At 41.7% G+C, this 12,902-nt stretch overlaps 1 protein-coding gene across 1 annotated transcript in view; it reads left to right on the top strand.

Moving 5' to 3' along the window:
• CACHD1 (cache domain containing 1) overlaps positions 1–12,902 on the top strand; it is a 108,329-nt gene that overhangs the window by 74,024 nt on the left and 21,403 nt on the right. Inside the window, exons 7-13 of the mRNA XM_069861857.1 lie at positions 96–312; positions 3,993–4,142; positions 5,204–5,437; positions 7,887–8,036; positions 8,572–8,695; positions 9,180–9,297; positions 12,197–12,365. Of these exons, the coding sequence (XP_069717958.1) occupies positions 96–312; positions 3,993–4,142; positions 5,204–5,437; positions 7,887–8,036; positions 8,572–8,695; positions 9,180–9,297; positions 12,197–12,365 (1,162 nt within the window). The remainder of the gene's footprint in view (positions 1–95; positions 313–3,992; positions 4,143–5,203; positions 5,438–7,886; positions 8,037–8,571; positions 8,696–9,179; positions 9,298–12,196; positions 12,366–12,902) is intronic.

Consider the following 12,902-nt stretch of genomic DNA (forward strand, 5'->3'; position numbering starts at 1 on the left):
AATCTCTTCAGTTGGCTTATCATTGTGTTTTCTGTATCGGTGAGTGAAGAATTATAAATGGTAAGGTAATCCAATATAGTTTCTTCTCTTTCAAGATCTCTGTGTTAACCGTGGCAGACACAGTAAGAACCTGCTCGCTGGATCAGTGCTATAAGACGTTTCTGTCTCCTGCCACTAGTGAGACAAAAAGGAAGATGTCCACCTTCGTTAGCAGTATAAAGTCATCTGACAGCCCGACACAGCATGCAGTGGGATTTCAAAAGGCTTTCCAGTTGATAAGAAGTACAAACAATGGCACGAAACTGCAAGGAAGTAAGTCCCTTGTTGTGCAATCCTGATTACTTCTGAGGCTTGAAAATGTTTTCGTAGTCGAGATTCTCACTTTGACAGAGGCCAAAGAAGTGTGATGTCTTGAATATGTAAAAAAAAAGAAAAAAAAAAAAGCACATGTTTTATTAAGTAGCATTTACTTGATCTGGAATCTGCATGAGTGACAGTTGAATGTGGTCGTTCCATTTTAATTCATTTCACTTACTGTCTTTCTCTTGAACTGTAATAGGAAATTGCAGGATTGAATTGCCTGGTAGCTGAATTACTTCCCAGATGTATGCGGGTGGGGGTTCTTTTAATGAAAATGGCTATTGCTGCAGGTTCATTGACTTATTGCTAAAACATACATGTATGGGTAATCCACATAACTGGAATTGTACCAAAGTGGCCCTTACTTCTCAGGGAAAAGATTTTTTGAGAGTATCAGTTACAGGTGATACTTTATGGAATGTGAGGTTGGCCTCACTTGATTTTCCTTCACCTAAGAATATCCCCTTGAATTTTGGTGTATGTAATATGGACTTCCTCCTTCCCATTCCCAAGACGGAGGAGGGAGAAACATGTTTTTTGTAATGAGAATATGGTGAAAGATGTGGAAAAGATGGATGTGAAATCAAGTCACACCTTTGCTTGCCAGGAAGCTGTGGAAGGGAAATTCTTGACATTGTGCTCTGAGTGCTTATTGGAATTGAGTAACATTGCCAATGCCATGGCAGGGTGGGGAAGGCAGACTGATCTGTCACTTTAGTCAATTTATGTAATGCAGATCTCACAACTTGGTCCTGTGCCTGCTCCACTGAGTGAAAATTCTTCTGCCTCCTGAAGGACCCTGGCTCAGATGGTGTGCAGAACAGAAACAAGTGGGAAAAAAAAAGTCCAGGAATGAAAATATTTTTGAAAGACTGAGGAAATGCACTCCTTCTTCATGAGATTCCTTCAGTTTATAAAATGGTGCTTTTGCTATCAAAAGTTCAGCCAACTTCTGAGCTTTAGGGTACAGATACGTTTACCTGAATGTACATTGCTTAGCTGAAAGATAGATTTGTCAAGGGCAGGTTTTTACCGTCCTCTAGCAAAGTGATGAAAGATGTGCAACTTTCTAAGTAAAATAAAATAAAATCACCTGCTGCTGAAGCTGTCTTGGATTAGATGTGTTAGTCATCAGTGGTTACTCCAAGAGCATCAGCTGTAGAGTCTTGCAGCACCCCATACATCTTTTATGTTTGGCACTGTATATTGAAATTTGTATATATTGTATTTGTATATTAGGATTAGAAGGTTTTGGCATGTTCTTCATTAATGTAAAAACACATACTTTTACTAGATTTTGTACCAAACAATTATATTAGGGCACAAGTACAGAGAATTGAAAGAAAAGACAAATGCTTTGGATGTAGGTTTTCTCTCAGTGTAAAAGATTTTGAAGACCTAACTTGTATATAGCAAGTATGAGAATTCATAGGATGAGACACAATAGGTTTGTGAAGAGGATGTTTATAAAACAGGTCTCATTTTATTGTAAATAATCTTTTCATCTCTTTCAAAAAGAAAAACAAACGTAGAAAAATATAATTCATTTCACTGTTAATTTTCTAACATCCTGTTCCCAGAGAACAATGTGTGGGTGTGTCAGGGAAGCTGTTGAGATACAGTCTCACTCCCAAATTCACACTGGAAAAGTTGTTACAAGGGAACTACTGGTATGCGATGAGAAATTGTGCTGTTGAACATGTCTGAATTTCCTACCTGATGCTGAGTCCTATTGCAATCCTGCTCAGACTTGCCCCAAAGTGTAAGCAAATGATCTGCCACTGAATACCAACATTCCCTGAAAACTCTGAGTAAATTGGTAAAGTGTGTGTATATATATAAAATTGCAGTATAGGTATATATATTATGTGTACACACCCACTATAGACAGATGGATAGATGCAGTAATGTACACTGAATATACAGGCCTTTCTTAGCTTCAGAAGTGTAGTGTATCGAATAGCATACGATGATCGGCTATCAGAGATAAGATGCCCTGTTTAGCACTGGTTCCTAACGCAGACTAATGACTGTCTTATGTTACTCCTGCTACAAAGCTTTTAGGCTGCAGTATCATGCCTGGCTGCAGTGAGTAATAGCTATGCTATAGCCTAGGAAACACGTTAACAATTTTCCTTAAACTACAGCCAAAGCTGTATTAATACCTGACTTTGCTTTTTTTCTTAATTTTAGTTTCTAAATAAAAGATGATGGAAATCCCCCCCTAATTAACAGCTCCTCTTGACTTGTTTGCATCAAAAGCCAATTCTGGCTCAAATTCTTTTCAAGTCATGATGACAAAACATAGGAGCCAAAGCATTCATACCTACTTAAAAAAAGAAACAACCAGCAGACCAAACAAGAAAACAAACCAGATCAGACAACAAAGTTGGTGTATAACCAACTAACCTTGTGTAGTTTGGTGCTTTGTGATTCCTACAATGTCTCAATTTTATTACTGAGATAGAATATGATGAAACAGGATGGTGTGTGGGCAATGATTTTAATTTACATGTTCAAAGGCTTTAAGGCAGGCCATTTGCTGAGAACATACTCAGCTTGAAAAACGTGTTCAGCTTCATGCAAAATGAGCCAGTGAGGAATGGCGATGTGCCCTGTCACATTTCTCAAGCATTACACTCTAACTTAGACCAAACAAAAGTGTTAGGTGCCTCTCATCCTGTGGCATCTTCCAGCTCTTTGCAGTGCAAGTCAGGGACTGAATTGCAGCAGCTCTCATGCAGGTGTGAAGGAGGAAGAGTAGTGGGTGAAAAGGTCTCTCGCAGGGATTCTATATCTCTTGAGTATGCCTGTCAGGGTGCCTTCCACTGTGCTTCAGCAGACCTTACTAGAAGGGAGGATAAGGAATCATAAAATCATAGAATGGTTTGGGTTGGAAGGGACCTTGACGACCATCCAGTTACAACCCTCTCAGCTTGGCCTTGTATGGGAGGTGCTCCAGCTTTCTGATTATCTTTGTGGCCTCCTCTGGACTTGCTGTGACAGATCTGTGTCCTTCCTTTGCTGAGGACTCTGGAACTGAATGCAGTGCTCCAGGTGAGGTCTTACCAGAGCAAAGTAGAGGGATCAGCAGCAGTGATGCAGATTGCCCTGCACAGCTCTCGCAGCACAGTAGTGGCTGTATGTTTTTCATGTAGGGCATACCATCAGAGGCTCCCCTGGGATGCAGCACAGCTCTGCTCTGTAGAATTGCAGGACGGGAGAAGAACAATGGGTCAGGAGACAAAACTTGTGCTTTTTTTTGCTTTTGTTGAGACTTCTTCCTGGAGCCGGAGCAACTTCTGCAGCGCAGTGGATGCTGGTCTCGTAGGCTCCTGCCAGGTTGCAGCCAGGCCAGGAGGTGCTTGTGAGGTCTGCTGAGGAGAAATAAGCCAGAGGGCTGCTGGTGGGCATCGAATCAAGCAGGTGGTTTTTAAATGCTGTGACTGGAAGTTTAGTAATGAAAGATTTAGTTCATAAGACTGCAGTGTGTTTATCTGTTGTAGATTCCTGTGAGTCTCACAAATGAAGCTGTCATCTGCTTGCAGCCTTATATTGCTGTAAGGGCTTTTACCAGATGACTCTCCCGAGTCAAAAATCTAATGCACTTTCTGCTGTAAAATTCATTTTAGATACTGATATGGTCATAATTTATCTCTCGGCTGGGATTACATCAAAAGATTCATCGGAAGATGATAAAAAAGCTACTCTACGTGTCATCAATGAAGAAAATAGTTTCCTCAATAACTCAGTAATGATTCTTACTTACGCACTTATGAATGGTGAGAAATGTTTTTTTTATTTCCAGTGGGGGAAAATTCCCGTTCATTATATAGCTCATTTATTAAGCTCATCCAAACATAATTCCACACCTTATTTGGATTAATTTGTTTATGGGGTTTGGCCTGCGTAATCCAGAGGCTGCATCCAGATGCGTACACCATCTTTGGTGTATAAAACTGTGTGCCACTGTATGCTTATGTATCACAGTGCAGCTGCTCAGGGTATAAAGAATTGTGGCCTAGATTGTCTAGTGGCAACCGGACTGAATTAGATTCGGTAGCTATTGCGACTGCAAACCTTCCTGATGCTGCTTGTTTCCTGGTGCAGCAAAATGAGAGTATATGTGACTTCCAGTTCAGTCATTAGCCAAGAAGCATGAATGTAACATCAAACGTAGTCTGAAGTACTTTGATAACTTAGGGCCCAACCTAAGAATCATATTAAATAGGAAGGTCATGCAGGCAGTAGCCTGGCATCCTGTGCTTTTTCCAGCGAAGCATTTTCGGTAAGAAGGGTGTATGTTGTATTACTAAAAACTGCACACAGACCTTAGGAAAGGAAGTGAATGCTTAAGCTCATGTTTCATTTGACTGTAAATTTAAATACTCGTTTGAGACCTAATATATACAAAAGTGTTTGGTTTGTCTGCAGGAATCAAGCCTGGGACTTGTGTAAAATATGAAACTTCAGTGCTTAAGCTAAAAACCAAAACCTGTTACCTTCAAGGGCCTATAATATGCTTCTGGTCCTTTATGTGGACTAGCTACTGATGGAGAACAAAGAGCTGTCCTGTGGATTTATGGGTCACAGAAGTCTTTGCTAGAAGATCTTTGTTTAAAGTGGTGATGCAAACAGCATGTTGAATTTTTGCACCAAGAGGCAATCTTACTAAATTTTGTGCTAATTACGCACCTTACCGCTTAAGTAATCGTATTCAGTTCTGCAGTATAGCATGTGTCATTTTGCTTTTAGGGACAGTACTTTGGAGTAAGATACAGAAGTCTTGATGGAAAGTAAGCTGCTTCTATCTCCTTCCTTCTATTTCTTGCATCTTTTTCAGAGGGAGTGACAGGTTTGAAGGAACTGGCATTTCTGCGAGACCTGGCAGAGCAGAATTCGGTGAAGTATGGGGTGCCAGACCGAACAGCCCTACCTGTGATCAAGGGAAGCATGATGGTCCTAAACCAGCTGAGTAACTTGGAAACTACAGTTGGCCGATTCTATACAAACCTCCCCAATCGGATGATCGATGAGGCAGTCTTCAGTCTGCCTTTCTCAGATGAAATGGGAGATGGTAAGTGCTTACAACGAATCTAGGTATAAAAACTTAAGAGTTTAGTCTCCTTTTTGCTTAGATATTCCTAAATGTACTGTAGTCTGGTACAGTGATGTTATTAAGTGTGTTCCCAAGGCAAATGCAAAATTAGCCTTTAATGCCAGTAGGTACTTTAACCTGCAGAATATCTAGTTATGAAAAAAAACAGGAATAGGGTGTGGAGTAGATAGGTGTAGATTGGATTCTCAGAGGTGAAATTTGTTCTTATGTATCTGTATGTGTATGTATACGGCATCCATATTTTAATTTGTGGAGAATTCTTTGTACTTTAGGGAGGCAGTCTTGTCATGTTAAAATGGCAGCCGTGACACTGTTGCGGGGTTCATTATTTCAGTACTTCTCTATGTCCTAAGGTCTTACAGGAAGACTCAGGGAGTTGTATGGACCTCACAATGAAGGAGAGAGTGTTGTTATCTTTTGACCCTCCCTTTCCTGGGATGGTGTTCCCTTTGCACCCAAGCACTGGCTCTTCACAACTAAGTTTAACATCCATTGCCTGCTGCCAGGCTGTAAAGACAGGATTGCTGGACACTGGCAGGCAGACCTGTGTGGAGAGAGGGAAGGCAACTAGCTTAGCAAATGCCACAAGCAGAGATCATTAAATATTTAGTATCCTTAGCTCTTCCTTCACTTGCAGTACACTTGGTCTGCCCCCAGCATCAGACAGAAGAGGAAGCCCGAGCTGGCTGGCAATGGCCTGGTCACCCAGGAGTGAGGGATATACTGAATGTAATGGAAGTCTGGTGACAATTTTTTCATGGACTGTGAATGTGTTCTGAAGACTATCTTAACACAGCATATGTCTGCAGTCTGGTTCTCCCATAAGTTTCTAATTTATGCTGAGATAGTGGGAAGTCGCATGGATCTGCCCTTTTACATTAAAAGTAGATGCCAAATCAGCAACACTCTATGTTCAACTTTCTGATCTCACCACTATATCCAGTAACGGAGAGACTGAAGGTGTAGGTATCGATAGAGACTTCTGGGAGTGTACCGGCATGTATATGAGATGACATAGATGTAGGAAATGCAGAAATTAGTTTAATTTGTGCTCAGGGAAAGCATACACTGGGTTCTTGCCAGGAGCAGGTTCAGGAGACAGAGTGGGCTTAGCCTGATCCCACAGTGCTGCCAGAGCTCCACAGCTGGACATACACCCAGCCTGGGTCCTACTGCCTGAGCCAACATTGTATAAGTGTCGTTGGTTGTAAGCTGCAGTGCTGCTGCTCCTTTTCCGTTTGGGATCTTGTGTTCTTTATGAAGCTTACCCCTGCTAGTTCTTGGGCAGCTCACCTGCTGTTTCTCTAGCACTGCTTCAGTGCTCTGTAAAGAGATGTGGCCATCACAGTGATGTTAGGAAATACGTTGTTGTGTTTCTATTGCTTTGACAATTGAACAAATTCTGTATTCATTCAGGACTTAGCATATTTTTCTTCTGGCTGGTACATAGGAGTACTTGAGGGTTAAGTTGAATCATTTTCAAGGGCTGCTGAGTTTGGGTTGCACCTTTGCCTTACGTGTTGCATCCCAAAACAAATTTAAGACTATTCCTGGGCATATCTCTTCTGAGTCAGAAAGCTTGACATTTTCTGCATTTCCTAACCCATGTAATTAAGCAGTGTTATTACAAAGCCATATCCAAGCGTAATGGAAAATTTGAGCAACAGAAGGAAGAGCGATGGTGCAATAGAGAAGGCTTGTCTTACCTGGATATCAAAGTGTTCTTAAAAGCTTATACATGCAAATGAATTTTATATTGGTTTGAAGGAAGAGAGACACTGAGTTTCCAAATAGCAGTGGTGTAGAAAGTAAGAGAAATAAGGTATTACCGAGAGTTCTTACCTCAGGCACAAGATAAATCTCAAAACATTGTGTAATTATGGGTATGATTCTCAGTGCAAGTGACCGTATTGGGATTTAGTTAAGCAGAGGCAATTTAATATTCAGAATGTGCAATTAGATGAGCAATAATTCATCCATGTTGTTGTTGCTTCCACCTTCCTTTATTTTTTCAATTGACTTAAATTATGTTAATGAATAAAACACTATGTAGGCTTTTCGTTCAAATGCATTTCTTATCTCTAAGGCAGCCACTTGTAGGCTGATAAAAGCACCAAAGCATTGATTTTTCTGTGTATTTTAATCAATTGATTAAATATTCCTTAGGTCACAATCAGAAACATAGAAGTTAACTATTAGGGAAAGTGGCTAAAACCAGCCAGATGTGACCAAGAACCTGCTCAGCTTCCCTGTAGGTGTGCCAATTGTTGTCCGTATTCCAGCAAGGAATATCATAAAAAATTTATCTGTATAACGTGTTGAAATGACAAAGTACATGCTGTTTCTTCTTCAAATAATTAACTAAGTATTATTGCTGATGGTTTTATGTTACTTCTCTCATTCTAAGGCCTAATAATGACTGTCAGTAAACCATGTTACTTTGGAAACCTGCTGCTAGGGGTTGTTGGAGTAGATGTTAATCTTGCATATATCTTGGAAGATGTCACCTATTATCAAGACTCCTTGGGTTCCTACACTTTCCTCATTGATAATAAAGGTAACTTTTTGTCTTGGATAATCTCTTCTAGTCCCACTGAGGTCATCAACCATCAAGAGGAAACTCTCAATTCTCACATCTTTAAAGAGCCTATAAGGAATGAATGATAATATTTAACAAAATATTAATTGCATGTAGTTTCATTAGTTTTGCCTGAGAGTTGCTGGAGTCTGTAGATGGATTCATGGCTTGAGATTTCTGTACTGGAATTTTGTTGTGGAAATGCTTACTCACTGTTGAGATTTTGTACGTCTGAGTTGTTCAAGGTTTTCTAGATGCATAGGGCAAAAGGCAGAACTGGTATATACTGGTATATAACCTCTTTATTGCTTGCTTCTTCAAGCTGTCATTCATTTGCAACTTAACGAATTCTTCATTTGTGAGATCTTTGGTAGTAGTGCTTGTTCACTGGTATTTGTTAAGCCTCTGCAAAAACTTTGTGTAGTTACTGTGTTCTTTTTATTCTGTAGGTATTTATCCTGGGCCCAGTTGTTACTGTGCATTCAATGTATGGGCTTGTGTCTCTTTTTTTTAGGATATACTCTTATGCACCCATCCCTTACCAGGCCTTACCTGTTGGCTGAACCACCACTCCACACCGACATTATCCACTATGAGAACATCCCTAAATTTGAGCTGGTGCGACAGAACATCCTGAGGTAAGGAATTGGGATGCAAGTCCAAATGTAAGCGGTCCCTAGGTTACTGGAAGTATTCTGAGAGGGGATTTAAGAGAATGTAAGGTTGCATTCCTTTTCCTATGATATCTAGATATTTGGATGGACCCACTCTCAGCAGTTCTGGTTTATTTTTTTCCTCCAACTTCCTTTATTTTATCATTTGTGTGGTTCCCACAGCTGATCTGGGGGTTGCTCTTTCTGATCTCTCTTCTGTGTCAGGAAGATTTTCCACTACTTGGTCTGGATTTTTCTTTATCCTTTGTCTAACACGAGTATGTGTTTTAACTCAAAATGCAGTGGTACTTGACTGCATTTTTAGCATGCGTACACTTTTTCTTCACCTAAGACAGGTAACAGACTCTTCATATCTTATGGTATTTTTATAAATGTACAGTAGATGGATTTTGCTTAAGCACTTCCTTGGTGTTGAATAAAATGCTGGTTGTTATTTCTGCCAATATAGCATTCCCCTGGGCAGCCAGATCATTACAGTTCCTGTGAATTCCTCACTGTCTTGGCATGTAAACAAACTGAGAGAAATTGGAAAAGAAGCCTACAACGTCAGCTATGCCTGGAAAATGGTAAGGAGTAAAAGTGACACTTGCAGGATAGAATAGATTAAGTCCATATATTGAAGAATATATTCATGTACTGGATATAGTGCAGCATGAAGTGTTGCTATGCACTGAAGTATGAAAGGTTTGAATTACTTGGAAACTGCATGAATGTGGAGGTTTTTTGTTACAATGAAGAATGGATGAAATCAGCATTTCAGATGTGTTACCATGCTATCTTCAGAGCTGTATCCACATGGGTACGTCTGTGCTCCTTCTTCATGAAGGCACTCGGTTCGTAAGGCAGATGTAATGTACAGTTACATGGAGATTATACTTGTGCTTTCCCAGTGGGTGTAAATCTGTACCAGTCTGGATGTCATATGCAAGCCAGGTGATGCGTAGGTAGCTGCCAGAGACCACGTTTGAATACAGCACCAAGACAGTGTTTAGTAATAAGTCATTCTTTTGCTTAGTACTGTTGTTATATTTGGAGTAGGGTAGTGCAATGCTTTAGTTAATACGTTGGGAAAGTGTCAGCTTCTCATTCCAGTACACTCTTGTAGCGTCAATGTTATCAGTAGCCAGTGGTAAAGGTTGCTGCAATTTAAGGCTTTACTTACAAAACTTAGTTACATTGAAGCTTTTATTGAAACAGTAGGATGTGTATGCAACAGGCTGTTTTACCAGTTGTAACAGTTCTGAGAGAGCTTCTAGCAGCTTTCTTCCTTTCTTTGGTTCTGAACATATCTGAGCCCTGATCTTGACCCAGGGATTAAAATGGAATCTAAGGTAAAATGTCACAGAATCACAGAATAACCAGGTTGGAAGAGACCCACCGGATCATCGAGTCCAACCGTTCCTATCAAACACTAAACCATATCCCTCAGCACCTCGTCCACCCGTGCCTTAAACACCTCCAGGGAAGGGGATTCAACCACCTCCCTGGGCAGCCTGTTATAGGGCCCAATGACCCTCTCTGTAAAGAATTTTTTCCTAACGTCCAGCCTAAACCTCCCCTGGCAGAGCTTGAGGCCATTCCCTCTTGTCCTATCCCCTGTCACTTGGAAGAAGAGGCCAGCACCCTCCTCTCTACAACCTCCTTTCAGGTAGTTGTAGAGAGCAATGAGGTCACGCCTCAGCCTCTTCTTCTCCAGGCTAAACAACCCCAGCTCTCTCAGCCACTCCTCATAAGGCCTGTTCTCCAGCCCCCTCACCAGCTTTGTTGCTCTTCTCTGGACTCGTTCCAGAGCCTCAACATCCTTCTTGTGGTGAGGGGCCCAGAACTGAACACAGGATTCGAGGAGCGGTCTCACCAGTGCCGAGTACAGAGGGAGGATAACCTCCCTGGACCTGCTGGTCACGCCGTTTCTGATCCAAGCCAAGATGCCATTGGCCTTCTTGGCCACCTGGGCACACTGCTGGCTCATATTCAGTCGGTTGTCAACCAACACCCCCAGGTCCCTCTCCTCCAGGCAGCTTTCTAGACAGACTTCTCCTAGTCTGTAGCCCTGCATAGGGTTGTTGTGCCCCAAGTGCAGGACCCGGCATTTGGCCTTGTTAAACCTCATGCCATTGGACTCTGCCCAGTGGTCCAGCCTGTTCAGATCCCTTTGCAGAGCCTCCCTACCCTCCAGCAGATCAACACTTCCACCCAGCTTAGCGTCGTCTGCAAACTTGCTAAGGGTGCACTCGATGCCTTCATCCAGGTCCTTGATAAAGACATTGAACAGGGCTGGACCCAGCACTGAGCCCTGGGGAACCCCACTTGTCACTGGCCTCCAGCTGGATTTCACACCATTTCCCACCACTCTCTGGGCCCGGCCAGCCAACCAGTTTTCCACCCAGGAGAGTGTGCGCCTGTCCAGGCCAGAGGCTGACAGTTTCCGAAGCAGAATGCTGTGAGAAACTGTGTCAAAGGCTTTACTGAAGTCCTGGAAGACCACATCCACAGCCTTTCCCTCATCCAGCAGCCGAGTCACTTTGTCATAGAAGGCGATCAGGTTAGTCTGGCAAGACCTGCCTTTTGCCTATAATCCAGGTGAATTTCACCAGTGCCAGTAATAATTGGCTACTTCTTTGTGCCAACAAACTCAAGAAGATTCTTGCGGATCATTTCACAGTATTGAGTTAAATCCAACCTAAAAGATTGAAGTTAAGCAGTTTTGAGATTTTAAATATATAATTGTGTAACAGCAGTCCACATAGGAGGGTGTCTGGAGCTAATTTTCTAATGTTGTAATGCTACATTAAATATCAAACACTCTTGCAGAGCAGCTGGGCAACTCCAAGTTTTGTGAGCCTGATGTACTGTAGGATACTAAAAATATACAAACCAGTAAAAACATGTGACACATGCAGCACCCAATTAAAAGTGATAATGATAAAATTTTATTTTCAAGAGTTGATTTGTCTGTATTCGTCATAAAGGGAATACTGGTGTGGTTTTATCAACAGTGAGACTTATGCCTCTCATCTGTTAATGACACTTCAAAAAATATCCACAAAAGTATGTTAGAAATTATTGCTGGTTTTATTTTATGCATAGACTATGGAACAGTACTTTTTGTACAACACGGTGGCTTTGATTACCTATAAGGTGATTACAGACTGGAATGTGGCTGTATGGGACTGAGCTGCAGTGATCAGACCACTGTCTCTATCCTGCATGGAGACCAGTGTGGCTTGAGCACACAGTCCTCCATGTTCTGTATGAGCAAGTCCATATTAGTTTCTTTGAAAAGGAGCTGTCTGTTTTCAGAGAGAGTGGGAACTGTGGTCGTTGAGTGTACAGTGAAGTGTGGTGCTGACTTCCAGGACTGGACGACATGAGCAATTTAAGAAAAGAGAATGAATGCTAAATAGCAAATAAGTTCTGTAACTCTTCCACCTTTTTCTTTCTGTTTGGCTTTCCCCTGTTTTTTAGGTCCAGGACACATCCTTTATTCTGTGTGTTGTGGTAATACAGCCGGAAATACCTGTTAAACAGCTGAAGAATCTCAACACTGTCCCCAGCAGCAAGCTCCTGTATCATCGACTGGATCTGCTGGGCCAGCCGAATGCCTGCCTGCACTTCAAGCAGTTGGCTACCTTAGGTAAAGCCACCTTGCAGTTTGTCTTGACCTCGCACGTGTTTCTGTAGAGTGTGGCGTCAGAAAGTAAACTGCTTCTCACCAAACACTGAAAATTCTCTTTTTGAGAGGCTTTTATTTCCAAGGCTGATTTTCTAATCAGCCGTTGCCTTCTTATAGCTCCTCACTGACCATAGCTACCCTGTGCAGTGCTGAGCACTTGCATGCGTGAGCGCAGTAGGACGGCTCATCGGAGTACAAGATAAATGCACCTCGAGTCTTGCTTGATTGACTTCCCAGAACACAAAGTGAGGAAAGTGAGAGATGTCTCACCGAGCCTGGAGCAGAGTTCTTCTCTCTTGACTGTAAGGCAGCTTATTGACAAATAACTTAAGTAGGATGAAGTCCAGGCCAGTCACACAGGACTGCTATTCTTTTGACTTTGGATTTATGCAAGTTTTTCACTGCTGTAAGCATTTATTACCATTGATCCATGTGAATTAAGTATGTTGGGGGAAACTGAAAAAATTCAGTGATATGATTGATGGTTTCCAGACCCTC

This window comes from Phaenicophaeus curvirostris, chromosome 8 (genome assembly GCF_032191515.1).
Source record: "Phaenicophaeus curvirostris isolate KB17595 chromosome 8, BPBGC_Pcur_1.0, whole genome shotgun sequence".
Lineage (NCBI taxonomy): Eukaryota > Metazoa > Chordata > Aves > Cuculiformes > Cuculidae > Phaenicophaeus > Phaenicophaeus curvirostris.